The sequence below is a fragment of the Hyla sarda genome, chromosome 2 (assembly GCF_029499605.1).
Source record: "Hyla sarda isolate aHylSar1 chromosome 2, aHylSar1.hap1, whole genome shotgun sequence".
In the NCBI taxonomy this organism is placed as follows: Eukaryota; Metazoa; Chordata; class Amphibia; order Anura; family Hylidae; genus Hyla; species Hyla sarda.
This window is the reverse complement of record NC_079190.1, coordinates 50936151-50948928: the sequence shown is the minus strand read 5'-3', so window position 1 is coordinate 50948928 and position 12778 is coordinate 50936151. Positions and strand designations below refer to the sequence as shown.

At 41.2% G+C, this 12778-nt stretch overlaps 1 protein-coding gene across 4 annotated transcripts in view; it reads right to left on the bottom strand.

Annotated features, from left to right (window-relative positions):
* SPATA13 (spermatogenesis associated 13) overlaps positions 1-12778 on the bottom strand; it is an 83749-nt gene that overhangs the window by 21166 nt on the left and 49805 nt on the right. For all 4 annotated transcript variants that reach the window (XM_056561769.1, XM_056561770.1, XM_056561773.1 and 1 more), the window contains 5 exons: positions 5127-5263; positions 4447-4626; positions 4165-4347; positions 3662-3841; positions 1957-2189 (listed from right to left, as the gene is read on the bottom strand). In XM_056561769.1, the coding sequence (XP_056417744.1) occupies positions 1957-2189; positions 3662-3841; positions 4165-4347; positions 4447-4626; positions 5127-5263 (913 nt within the window). The remainder of the gene's footprint in view (positions 1-1956; positions 2190-3661; positions 3842-4164; positions 4348-4446; positions 4627-5126; positions 5264-12778) is intronic.

Sequence of the window (12778 nt, the reverse complement as noted above, 5' to 3'; positions counted from 1 at the left end):
ACTTGAGGCTCCTATGACTCCAGACTCTTAGGCTCAACTGCACCTCAGCAAAGACTCAGGAACTGCCTGACAGGGCACCAAGGGTAAGGGGTAACAACTCCCGCACTGGGCCACCACATATTCATTTTTTCCCATAAAGAAATTCTTAAAGATTAGGGTCAGGAAGGCTGCACTCTCTCTCTCCCGGCATAGGAAGAATAGAATACTCTATTTTGTAGCCGTCACATTGCAAGACCTTCTCCACTTTCCCCTGCTGAGCTCCAACACTACCCAACACTACTCCCATTGTGTTTCTGCGAGGACCATCCGTTAGCCTAGATAGATGGAGGTCCCCGGTCACACGATACACCGAGAAGTATGGAGCGATAAGAGGGAGACAAATTAAGAATATCATTCGGAGGCAAGGGAACCGCAGCTATGAGAGACATCAAAACAACTCGAAAAGCCAAGAGAGATGAATGTGTCAATTCAAGAGCGAACACTGACGGCTTGTATTTAAGGCTGAGAAATGACTCTGGGATTGTTCCGGAGGAGATACACAACAAAGCCTGTGTACTGGATACATATATCTTTCTTTCCTTAGAATTTAAATGAGAAGTGCTGTGGTCAGATACTCTCTGCTTTCCATCAGTTCTTCCTATCTGTTTCTGATAGACACCGCAGCAAATGTACATATAAGATGGATCCTTCCTTTACAGAACATCAAAGCAGCACACTCGAGAAGTAGAAGCTTTGCTTCCCGGCACCAGTATTTTAAATATCGGGACCACTATATAAGTAAAAAGTTTCACTTTATTAATAACATGCAACGCGTTTCTGGGTGAATACCCTTTCTTCAGGCGCGAGCCTGATGAAAGGGTATTCACCCAAAAACGTGTTGCGTGTTATTAAATTACGGTCCTTATGAAAATGAGAATTACAGTCTTTAGGGCTAAAAATCAGTTTCTGATTTTATCTTCCCCGATTAAGTTGTGTGTATTGAAACGCACGTTGGACTAGAGTCATCCCAGACCGCACTGATCCAAAATGTTTTATACAGGGTTTCTATATACTGCATTTTGTCTGTAGGCACAGGGCACTTTAGATAGCGTTGTAGCACTAGCACTTCATTTATACCGCATGCCATAGTTGTGTGTGCATATGGAGCATCACTTTGCCCAACAATCTCTAAATCTGCTTCAGCACTTTTTTGGGATTTGAATGTCATTATTAGAGATTAGCGAATTTACAGTAAATTTGATTTCGTCACAACGGGCTAGCAAAAATATAATAATTGGATGGTGGGAGCTCCCCTTTAAAGATTCTAAAAAAAATTGCAACAGAATTTCCTTTTATATTAGTATAAATGTAACTATATTACATTGAGATTACATGCTACAAGTGAGATTTTGAGGAGTCCAATTATACAATCAAACTATTAATCAGATTTTTTTTTGTCTACTATAAAAAAATAAAAAATAAAACTAAAAGGGGTACACCGCCCCTAGACATCTTATCCCCTATCCAAAGCATAGGGGATAAGATGTCTGATTGCGAGGGTCCTGCCGCTGAGGACCCCCTCCTTCTCGGCTGCGGCACCCCAGACATCCGGTGCACGGAGCGAACTTTGCTCCATGCCAGATGACTAGCAATGTGGGGAGGAGGTTAGTGACTTCACGGATGCACCCCCTCACTGCAAGTCTATGGGAGGGGGCATGACGGCTGTCAACTTGCATTGAGGGGGTGCGGACGTGACGTCAGGAGCGGGGTGCGGACGTGATGTCACGACCCTCAGGTGCTGCACCCGATGCTCTAAACGAATGCTGGGTGCAGCAGGGAGATCCTTTGGATAGGGGATAAGATGTCTGGGGGGGGGGGGGGAGAACCCTTTTAAAATAAAACATTCCCATGCATAATGCTTCACATTCCTTTAGGAGGAGCTAACCAGTAAAAGTTATTTAGAAGCAAGGTTCCCACCTGTGGTCCTGGGTGGTGTATTTGAGAAGTTCTGCTAGTTGCAGAGGATACTTGCAGATCTTCTGGACCGGAGTCAGTAGGAAGCCATCAATGGCGATATCGATCATCTGCTGCAGCAGCCGGCAGGCCTCAAAGAAATGCCGATATCTGCTGTGCTTCATCAGGTTGGAAAGCTCCAGGCAGGCGTTGGGGTGGTTGTTACAGTACTCGGAGTAGATTGAAAATCCATCGTGCTACATATGGTGCAAAAAAGAAAAAAAAGTGTCACAATAAATGCCAGTACCTTTCATGTAAATGCTGTAGTGAGTTCAATTTTAACCATTCACTGATACAGAATTTATTATGGTGTAGGGAGTTTTTGTGTTCTAGGAAACATCAGTATTGCCAAACTGTAACAGCCAAAATGCATGATATAAATTGTAAGTAATATGTGCAGGTCCTTCGGTTCGTCGATGCTCTATGTAGTTTCTTTCTACTCTCTACCCTCTTATGATGTACAATATCGCCCAATTAATACAACCATACAGTGCTCAAATACCATAGCTATAAGGTACTCAAATAACACTATTGGATAGGTGACAAAACAGCACAATCCACTTAATTTAATGAGCTTTTCAAGTTAAAATTATGTATCCCCTATTCATAGTATAGGGGAAAAGTATCAGATTGCTGTGGGGGTCGACTTCTGGGATTCCCCATGATCCCCAGAATGGGGCCTCTGGTCTTTGTAATGAATGGAGCGGCACATGTGGTTTGCTGCTCCATTCATTGTCTATGAATGGAGCAGCGGGGTAAATACAAGACTTGCCACATTCATAACAAAGACATGGGGCTCCGTTCTGTTAATCATCGGGCCCACCAGTGATCTGACACTTATCCCCTATTCACAGGATTGGGCATAAGGAATTGTAATTGTGAATACCCTTTTAACTTGACAATAATGCTTTCTCCACTGCTACTTATATAGAAATTCTTTCTGAAGAATTAGCTTGAATTGATTGTCGGATTTGATTCAAATTTAAAGGCCAATTGGGATTCATGCAGGAGCCCAGAATCTGGCCAAAAGAGAGGTGTTCCTGCTCCAGTAGATACGGAGCAGTGAGGCATACAATGCAATTTACTGGCCTGGGTGCAGAGTGCCTGGCCCAGCAAATGGCATACTACATAATTGGTTACTGTACAGGAGCAGGGACTTCTTTCTTTGACAGGAGCCCCTGCTCTTGTATTTAGAATCAGTGGCACTCTACACTATTAATTTTTCAATACATTTTCTGTACCAATTTATCCTTTGAGATCTCTGCTTGCAGTCATCTGTCCAGGTCATGCGATGTACACACAGGTCATTACAGTTATCAGAGCTCTTTCTTGTAATGACCTGTGCACCTGTGTATGAATCACATGACCAAGACAGATTTGTATTGGAATTAACGAATAAAAGCTCCTTTAAACAACAACAAACAGAGATCCTGAAAACTGAGGAGGAACTGATACAATAAACATATTGGAAAATTGAAAATGTGAAAACATCTCCTTATACAGTGAATAACCCTTATTTGCTAAAAACCTGAATGCCACTTTCAGGCTGGGGTTAACTTGTTGGTCTTTTGGCCACCTGGGCAGACTATTGGATTTGAGTTTCTTAAACTCTAGTTCATACACAGAAAGAAATAAAAAATAAAGCACAACGTAAAAAAATACAACTCACATTTTCAAGAAAGCAGCCCCCGATTTCGCTCAGATGAGGTTCTTCTTTGTTGTACTGCTTCTCCAAATTTTTGTAGAATGTTTTCTGGAACTTATAGACCTCTTCAATATTTCCAAAGATGGTTTTGAGCTGTGCTTCAGTGAACATGCCTGTGTGCTTTCGACATTGCTTGATGTAGCCCTGAAATCCAGAACTACAAAATTAGTTTTTCCAAAAACTCATATAATCCCATAAAGGGGCTAATATTTTATAATATTTTAGGATTTGTGATACAAAAAAAGAAATAGACGTTCAGTTCTCATACTAAAGTACCAGGCCGGCATAACATTCAGTGACAAAAACCTCACATTAGGACACTGGATAACTTTTTCCGCCTGTAGTAACTCTCCCCCTGCACCATCATTACTTTGCATTATGGTTATAATGAGAGCCAGTATGCAAGACAGATCCATAAAGTGTATATAGGTTATCTTATGGTTGGGGGGAGGAAAGTTGCAGTATACCTCACAGATGTCCTTCAAATGTTTGATGTAGACCCGCTCTGTGTTCATTATTTCTTGAATTACATTTGTTCGCATCTGATCCTTGTTTTCGGGGCTCTTGTGCCGGAATTTCGCAATATAAGGGTCATGATCTTCATCTTGAAGGCTACCAGAGTTTTCAGTATCTTCTTGATTCACTCGCAACTAAATACATAAAAATAATTATTTTTATTACCAATTTCAAAATTTTAATTTGGTAACATGGACATCTTATTCGATTCAGTTGTCCATCCTGTGCCTTACCCTGACAAAACTTGCTGGAAACCAGGCTTCGGCATCTCCAATTCGACCCCACCACCAATCCTTATTTGAAGCTTCAAGGACTCGTATGACATCTCCTGCTTTGAAGGCCAACTCTTGATCATCCATGGTAACATGATCCCACAATGCTTCTGCATACACTGTGCTACCATCACTTATTAACTGAAACAAGATACATCGGGAATTAGTGGTTGGTTTAGGAATTGTACAGCAGGTGGACAAGACATTTAGAAGGAGTCTTATTTGGGTGGTCATAAAGAGGACCATACAGACTAGACCCGTATTCCCCAACCTGTAGCTCTCCAGTTATTGCAAAGCTATAACTTCTACCATGCCCACTTTTGGCTGTAGAAGGGGGCTCTGTTAAAAATGTTGCCTCTTTTATAAGCTTCAGGTTATGTCTCCACCACAAAGAACATTTAACTTCTGTTTACATCTTATATTATACTATAAATTATGACAATGAGATTTCTGGAAACAAGACATTAAGCCAGGGATTTATTCTAAATGCCATGTTTGGAGTTAGGAAGGAATCGTTCTCCTAGTATGTGGCAATGGGAATCTGCCTGATAAAGATCAATACAGTAGGGTTATAGGTTGAACATAGAGGACCCTTGTCTTTTTTCAACCTTTTCAGCTATGTAACAACACACAATACGTACCTCATTGATGGCCAACTGCTCTCCTCCTGGCTGAAGATATCTTGGATTGGCCTGGTAGCGGTCATCAAAGCTGTACTCCTCCTCACTGCCATTATCATCAACCAATGTCGTAGACTCTGCTCCTCCATCAGTAGAGACTACAAAAGATCCAAATGAACAGGTAATTACCATTAAGCTTCCAATTAAGCTTTATATGCAGCCAGAAGTTCTCTTCACTATGATCTATCCGTGTTACCAATGTATATTCACCAACGGACTGCCCAGTTATGAGGAGAGGAAAGAACTCATCAAAGTGACCATTTGTAGTCAAGCACCCTCAGACTGAATATCCAGGATAAAAGTAGTTGAGTAACTTAACAACAAAGTGCATGACATATACAGATATGGGCGCTCAGAAGATTAGATCCATTTCTATTGTATACCTTTTATTGGAGATGAAATCACTAACACTCAGAACACAATGGGGCTGTTGATTGTCTCTAATGTTGACTGTAATCTAATTATAAGTTAATTATAGTAGATCATTGGCCTTGTAAAGTCCCCAACATTTGTCTTCAGTGAAGCTATATGTATTGCATGCATATCTGTATTGAACAACTTTTGGTTGCGTTTAGAGGTTCTCCTGGATTATGTATCCAAGACATGAGGTTTCCAAGACATGAGATTGCTCTAGGCCTAAAGAGTCACAAAGATCCAATTTACAGGGGAGGAGCTGATAGGGTGGCATAGAGAGCAGTTGCTCCTGGGCCCTAGTGTATTACAGGGCTTAAAGAAGACACCAGTATTATAAGTGATCCCTTATAGGTTAGGGTCCCTGTTAGGGTAGTATTAGATGGGCAGACTGCTGCCTGATGTAAGTGTAGATCAACTGGATTGGTTCTTGTTTAAAAAGCCTATTATACAGCTCAGTTATTGGGCAGGCAGGGCTGCTCTAATGAACCCTGGATTGTTCAGGCGTCCCTTTCTATAATTTGTTGGTGGCCTGTTACACAGGGCAATGTGCGGCAGATGAACAAGGATTTTTTTTAAACACCTTAAAATCACATGATCAACCAATGAATGAGTGTTTGCTGGGCCTATTACACATGTTCTAGGGGCCATACAGATTTTATATTGGGCCTGAGATGCTTCAAGTTGATCTTCTGGCAATTCATTTGGCCGCAGAGAAGATCAGATGTGCCAAAAAACTGTTTCATATGATGTAAACCACATTAAGCACTTAACATACTTTTTAGACACTTTTGTGCCAACCTAAACAATGGGGCATGGCGAGAAATGGATCTGACTTTGAGTGAAGTGGGTGTAACTTGAGTGTTACTTTGTGTGTTAAAATGTTGGTGTAAAATAAGTCAACTAATAGGTGGCCGACACCTAAAATAGACAGCATTATTATTACTTTTGGGGAGGTGTTGTGGAGTTGGAGGCAAAAGTGACAGGCTTAAGTGGGCCTCTTATCATGGACAAGATAGATATAGTGTGGCTCTGAGGAATGTTGAGTTGCAGGTCGGTAATATTCTACTGAATTCGGAGAAACACCACAATTAACGTTATTTAGTATTCTGAATCACACTGCACACATTTGGCTCAGGAACAATGTGTATGTTAATGTTTATGGGGGAGGAAGGGGGTGGCTCGGATAAATATTAAATCTGCAAAGGCTGATTGACTATTCACCCTGGGGTCAAGCAGCCCCCATACACATGAGATATTCATCAGATCAGAGGAGCTGCTGACATCATTCTACGTGTATGATCGGACTAACAATACGGATCTCATTTTAGGCAAGTAGAACTGGGCATTACACAGTCACTAAAATGTGAATGTTTTACAGGTGTTACGTTTTACATTTTTGTTATGTTTTTTGTTTTGGGTCTTTCAGTGTGAGTTCACCAGCCAAAATAAAAAAAACTGATTAAAAACACAAGAAATCACACAGTGTGAACCTTGCCTTGTGCCCATACACCTTCAATAGCTGTTGGTCAACCACAATTTGGTGGACAGCTATCTCTCCCGATCCCTCCATCCACATATAAGTTTGGCCAAATGTTCTAATTGGAAAGGGAGAGCAAGTAAGGCTAGGTGTACACCACCGTTGTGCTCCGACTTGTTCAGGGTCTGTTTTGTGCCAAACAATGGAGGCAAATGGACCCTTTGCACAACAGACACCACCAATCCCGATGGATCCATTGACTTGTATGGGGTCTGTTGGGTGTCCATGGGTTTAGAGGTATTGATGGAGAAAAAAATATTTGACATGCAGTATTTTTTCTCCGCACAACTCTCGTCCTTTCATCAGGTTGAGCTCCCTATGTGCACATAGCCTAAGTCTCTGCCAGACAACTCTGACAGCGGCTTCTCTCTCTATAAACAGAAGGATCAGGGAGTTACGTCCAACATGTCTGATTCTTTTCTCCTCTGACGGGGAAAAGTAAACAGGCCCCCATATAAATTAGGATTATGGCTGGACCCACCGAAATAGGAGATTCTGATTTTCTAATGACTTTGGGGGTCTTAAAGGTCCCCATACACTTTATTCAAAAATTGTCTGAACCCGCCAACTTAAGCAGTTGCAGGCAACAGTCTAAGGCTGGGTTCACATCACGTTTTTGCCATACTGTTTTCAATCAGTTATTCTAAAGAAAACTGTATGGCCAATAAAACATATGAAACCATGTGGGAAAAAAGAAAACCGTATGCGTTTTTAAACCGTATACTGGATGGAACCGTACGCACATACGGTTCTGTACGGTTCCCATTGACTCCCATGTTAAAAAAAAAAGTATATATGTTTTAATACGTTTTTTAACCCAGACCAAAAACCGTGGCAGGCTATGGTTTTGGGTACAGGAAAAAACCTGACAAAACCGTACAGAATGCAAAACTGACACAATCGGATGGATCTTTTGGCATACGGTTTTCAATATAGAGTCAATGCATACGATTTTCAATACGGTTCTGTACAGTTTTCACATTGAAAACGTATACGGGAACTGTACTGCAAAAACGTGGTGTGAACCCAGCTTATAGTGGTACTCCGGTGGAAAGCTTTTTTTGTTTAAATGAACTGGTACCAGAAAGTTAAACAGATTTGTAAATGACTTCTATTAAAAAATCTTAATCCTTTTAGTACTTTTTAGCAGCTGTATGCTACAGAGGAAATTCTTTACTTTTTGAATTTCTTTTTTGTCTTGTCCACAGTGCTCTCTGCTGACACCTCTGTCCGTGTCAGGAACTGTCCAGAGCAGTATAGGTTTGCTATGGGGATTTTCTCCTGCTCTGGACAATTCCTGATACGGGCATCAGGTGTCAGCAGAGAGCACCGTGGACAACACAAAAAAAATTCAAGTATAGATTTTTCTCTGTAGCAAACAGCTGCTAAAAAGTACTGAAAGGATTAAGATTTTTAATAGAAGTAATTTACAAATCTGTTTAACTTTCTGGCACCAGTTCATAAAAAAAAAAAAAAAAAGTTTTCCACCGGAGTACCCCTTTAAGATGTTTGCCCTTGGACTGTCCCCCGTCAGATGTGATCTGGGAAAGAAAGATCAGACATGTTGGATTTCAACTACCGAAACCTTTTGTTCTCTGAGAGATCAACCCCTGTCAGAGCTGTCTGGCAGTGGCTTACGTCTCCTCTCCCCATAGTGAAGACATGAACGGTCATCCATGCTGAACACTCACGTGTATGCGAATACTGAGAAAGACTTGTTGAAAGAGCATTTGTCCAAGAGCTATGAAAAGTGTGTGGTCACCTCTAGTCTTAAAGGGGTATTCCCATGGAAAACTTTTTTTTTTTTTTAAATCAACTGGTGCCAGAAAGTTAAACAGATTTGTAAATCACTTCTATAAAAAAATCTTAATCCTTCCAGTACTTTTTAGTGGCTGTATACTAAAGAGAAATCCATAAAAGAAATGCATTCCCTCTGATGTCATGACCACAGTGCTTTCTGCTGACCTCTGCTGTCCATTTCAGGAACTGTCCAGAGCAGCATATGTTTGCTATGGGGATTTTCTCCTGCTCTGGTCAGTTCCTAAAATGAACAGCAGAGGTCAGCAGAGAGCACTGTGGTCATGACATCAGAGGAAATGCATTTATTCTTTTGATTTCTCTTTAGTATACAGCCCCTAAAAAGTAATGGAAGGATTATGTTTTTTTAATAGAAGTGATTTACAAATCTGTTTAACTTTCTGGCACCAGTTGAATAAAAAAAAAAAAAAAAAAAAAAAAAAAAGCTTTCCACGGGAGTACCCCTTTAAATGTCCACACAAGCACAGAGTATTTCAGGAGTATTCCTATCTCTCTCTGCTGATGAGGCCAGAGCACACTTACAGATATTTGCTGTGTTCTCATATTCAGCTTTCTTTGTTAAAGGGGTTATCCAGGAAAAAACTTTTTTTTACATATCAACTGGCTCCAGAAAGTTAAACAGATTTGTAAATGACTTCTATTAAAAAATCTTAATCCTTTCAGTACTTTCGAGCTTCTGAAGTTAAGGTTGTTATATAAAAAATTTTTTTTTCCTGGAATACCCCTTTAATCCCTCCCGATGTTACTATAGGTAAACACACATCTATGGACTAATCTCCAGCTCCGACCGATAAGAGAAGATTTGGCTGCACTTTAGACAATTCTATCTACAGGATATGATATAAATCAAGAGCCGTACACATGCCGAGGGGGCCACTGCATACGGGGGATTATAGGACGACGTTGTGACTATTATTTGTGCCATGCACTTCAATACGAAGGCTGACATCATGACTATTCAGCATCTACTTGACATGAGCCTCAGATCCCTCAGGCCCGTTGTTTATTCTGCCTGTGATGACACAATAATATGATGATCAAAGCCTGAAATAGACTAATATGTACCCATTCTGCCAGGGAAATCTTTTGATCTATGCACACAGAAAAAAAAAACACCACAACAAACAATGAAAACGCGGGTTCCGGTATATTTTAAAGGGAACAGGACAATAGAATAGGCTGATTATTATTGTATCAGCGAATTATTGATCGCTACACATTTAGCACGATTGACTCACTGCTCAGGAAGCTTATTAAACTGCTAAATAAATGTAGTGTATTAAAAGTGATAATACGTAACATGTTAACTTTTTTATTTATTTTTCTTCCTTTTTTGGAAGGAAGGGGAAAGGAAGGGGTTGACATGGTCAATTTAAATAAATAATATATTTAGTAGACTTAGTAGAATAGAACAATTTCTCTGTCAGAAGTACACAACAAGTGAAGTGTACACTATTAACAGATAGATTGAAGTCATCAAGCAAAGTGTAATGCTTCTCCTGTCCTGCGGTGGTGCTGCAGGACAATTGAACACTTGCTGTCGCCGGTTCTCCTACAGACAGCAGCTGATTGCTAAGGTTCCCAGGTGCAGGAGACACTGTGTCTTATTATTATATTATAACCTTATAATAATATTGTTTAAAATTGTAATAATAGTGTAAAATGACTAATAATTTTGAATGCATACTTTCAGAACTCACTATAGTATGAACTATAGTTCCTAAATTTCACTTTCAGATCAGCCGCCAGTCCCATCTGGTGAAACTATGGAAAGCAATGTTTTCCAAACCGTTTGCCTCCAGCTGTTGCAAAACTACAACTCCAAGCATGCCCGAACAGCCAAAGGCTGTTTGGGCATGCTGGGAGTTGTATGTGATGTTCCAGTACAGGTACACGGTCCTGTTCAACCTGTAGGCCCTGTCAGGTTGAGTCCCTCAGTGACCAGGGGGATCTCCTGCAGGGTCTCCCCCTGTTGGTTTTATAAAGGTGTGTATGTCCCTTTAATGCATAGACAGGATCCCAATAGGAGGTCTCAAGGACCTGGGTATAAGTTTGTCACATGTTATGTTATCACATGTACTCCCAGAGAGCACCAGCTTAATCTATGACCCACAGCTTGACCAATGGGCTTTAGTCCAGCCCCCCCCCCCCCCACTATATAAAGGGGCGGCCATTACGATTCTGTCTCTTTGTTACCAGCTTTGTTACTCAGTGCAAGTGATAAGCATCTGGAAGACCCCAAAAGCTACAGTCTCTCCAGTAAGTCTCAAGTCTATGTCTGCTGTCACTGAAACTAGTCAAGTCCTGCACATAGTCAAGTCAAGTCTAATTTGAAGTCAAGTGAACTACAAGAATATTGGTATATTGCACTGATGTGTGAATATAACACATTAAATATTTATCATGTATTGGCTCACTTAAAATTTATATTGCACTGACGAAATGTGAGTCATAATCTTGAAAATTCTTGCTTTTTAAAACTATTCTTGCTGCAAGATTTTTCTTTCTTTGTTATTTTTATTTTTCTATTTTACTGAATTGAAAATTATATTGGTAAAATGATAAATAAAAAAAAATAAAAAATGTATTGCAAAACTTTAAATAATGTGAACTCGGCCACCACCAAAAGTGCTAAAGTGCATATTGATACACAGTTGCTACAGGTTACAGCAAATCGGGAGGTTCAAAACAGCAACCAAATTATCGTGTCCTGTGGAGGGTATAGCCTGGAACAGTTCACCCAAAAATTGTAGCTTGTTACACCGTCAGTGAGCAAGTCTTCACATGAGAGTCATTATAGTGTGTATATTGTCCATCTGGTCCTTAGCTGCCTGATGCGTGCAGGAATCCAGCAAGAAACCGCACAAGGTATGTAGTAGCAAAAGTCTCTATCAGGCATCTAGGATAACAGTCCCTGATAGCGCCGCTGGGGACCCCCGCAATTTAGCATGCAGCACACACCTGTAAGCAATGCAGGAAGCGCAGTGTTATGCCTCCCGACCACGGGGACGGAGTAATGTGATGTCACAACCCCGCCTCCTGTGACATCACGCCCCGCCCCCTCAATGCAAGTCTATAGTATAGGGGATAAGATGTCTTACTTTGGATAGGGGATAAGATGTCTTGGGGCTGGAGTACCCCTTTGAGCATCCAGTCTGATCCGAAACGCGTTGGAGATTGCTCCTGTGTGTATCCATTTGATCCAACAATAAAGAGCTCCTGATTTTACTCCACATGGACATTGGTTTCCTGTTTGTATCCCTGCTGCTTGGTCCGGGAGCGCTGCCGGCCAGTCCGAGCGCAGGTGGTTGGAGTTCGCGGCATTGAGCTGTCAGCTACCGTCTCTTTCCCCTCTGAGGAGCTTCCATAGTGTCATTTCTTGTTGCCTATGGCAACCAACAAGATTCTTTACTAAAACATGTACTGTAACAGGTTGCCATGGGCAACAGGGCCTTTTCTTTTCTAAACTGGTCACGTCCCTGTACAAAATAATGGGTGAAAAGGCTCCCAGCAGTAATTGCAGAGTCATAGTGAATGAGCCATAAAACTGCAGTGTGCAGAATCCAGACTTAGTGCAGCACGGGAGGAGTTAACATGGTAAATGACATTATAATCATTGGCTTGCCCGGCCCATAGAGCAGCTACAGTCTATTACAGAGCCAGAGGTTTTCAGTAACAAGGAGCCAGACTACAACGTGCCGCCAGCTGATAATACTGCAGTTTACTGCAGCACCACCCCAGGTAGCACGTCTCATGTAGCCCCCCCCCTCTATCTATAGGGCACGACCGCCAGATGTTGTTGGATTACAAGTCCCAGGATACCCTTCTAGCCATATCAGAGCTG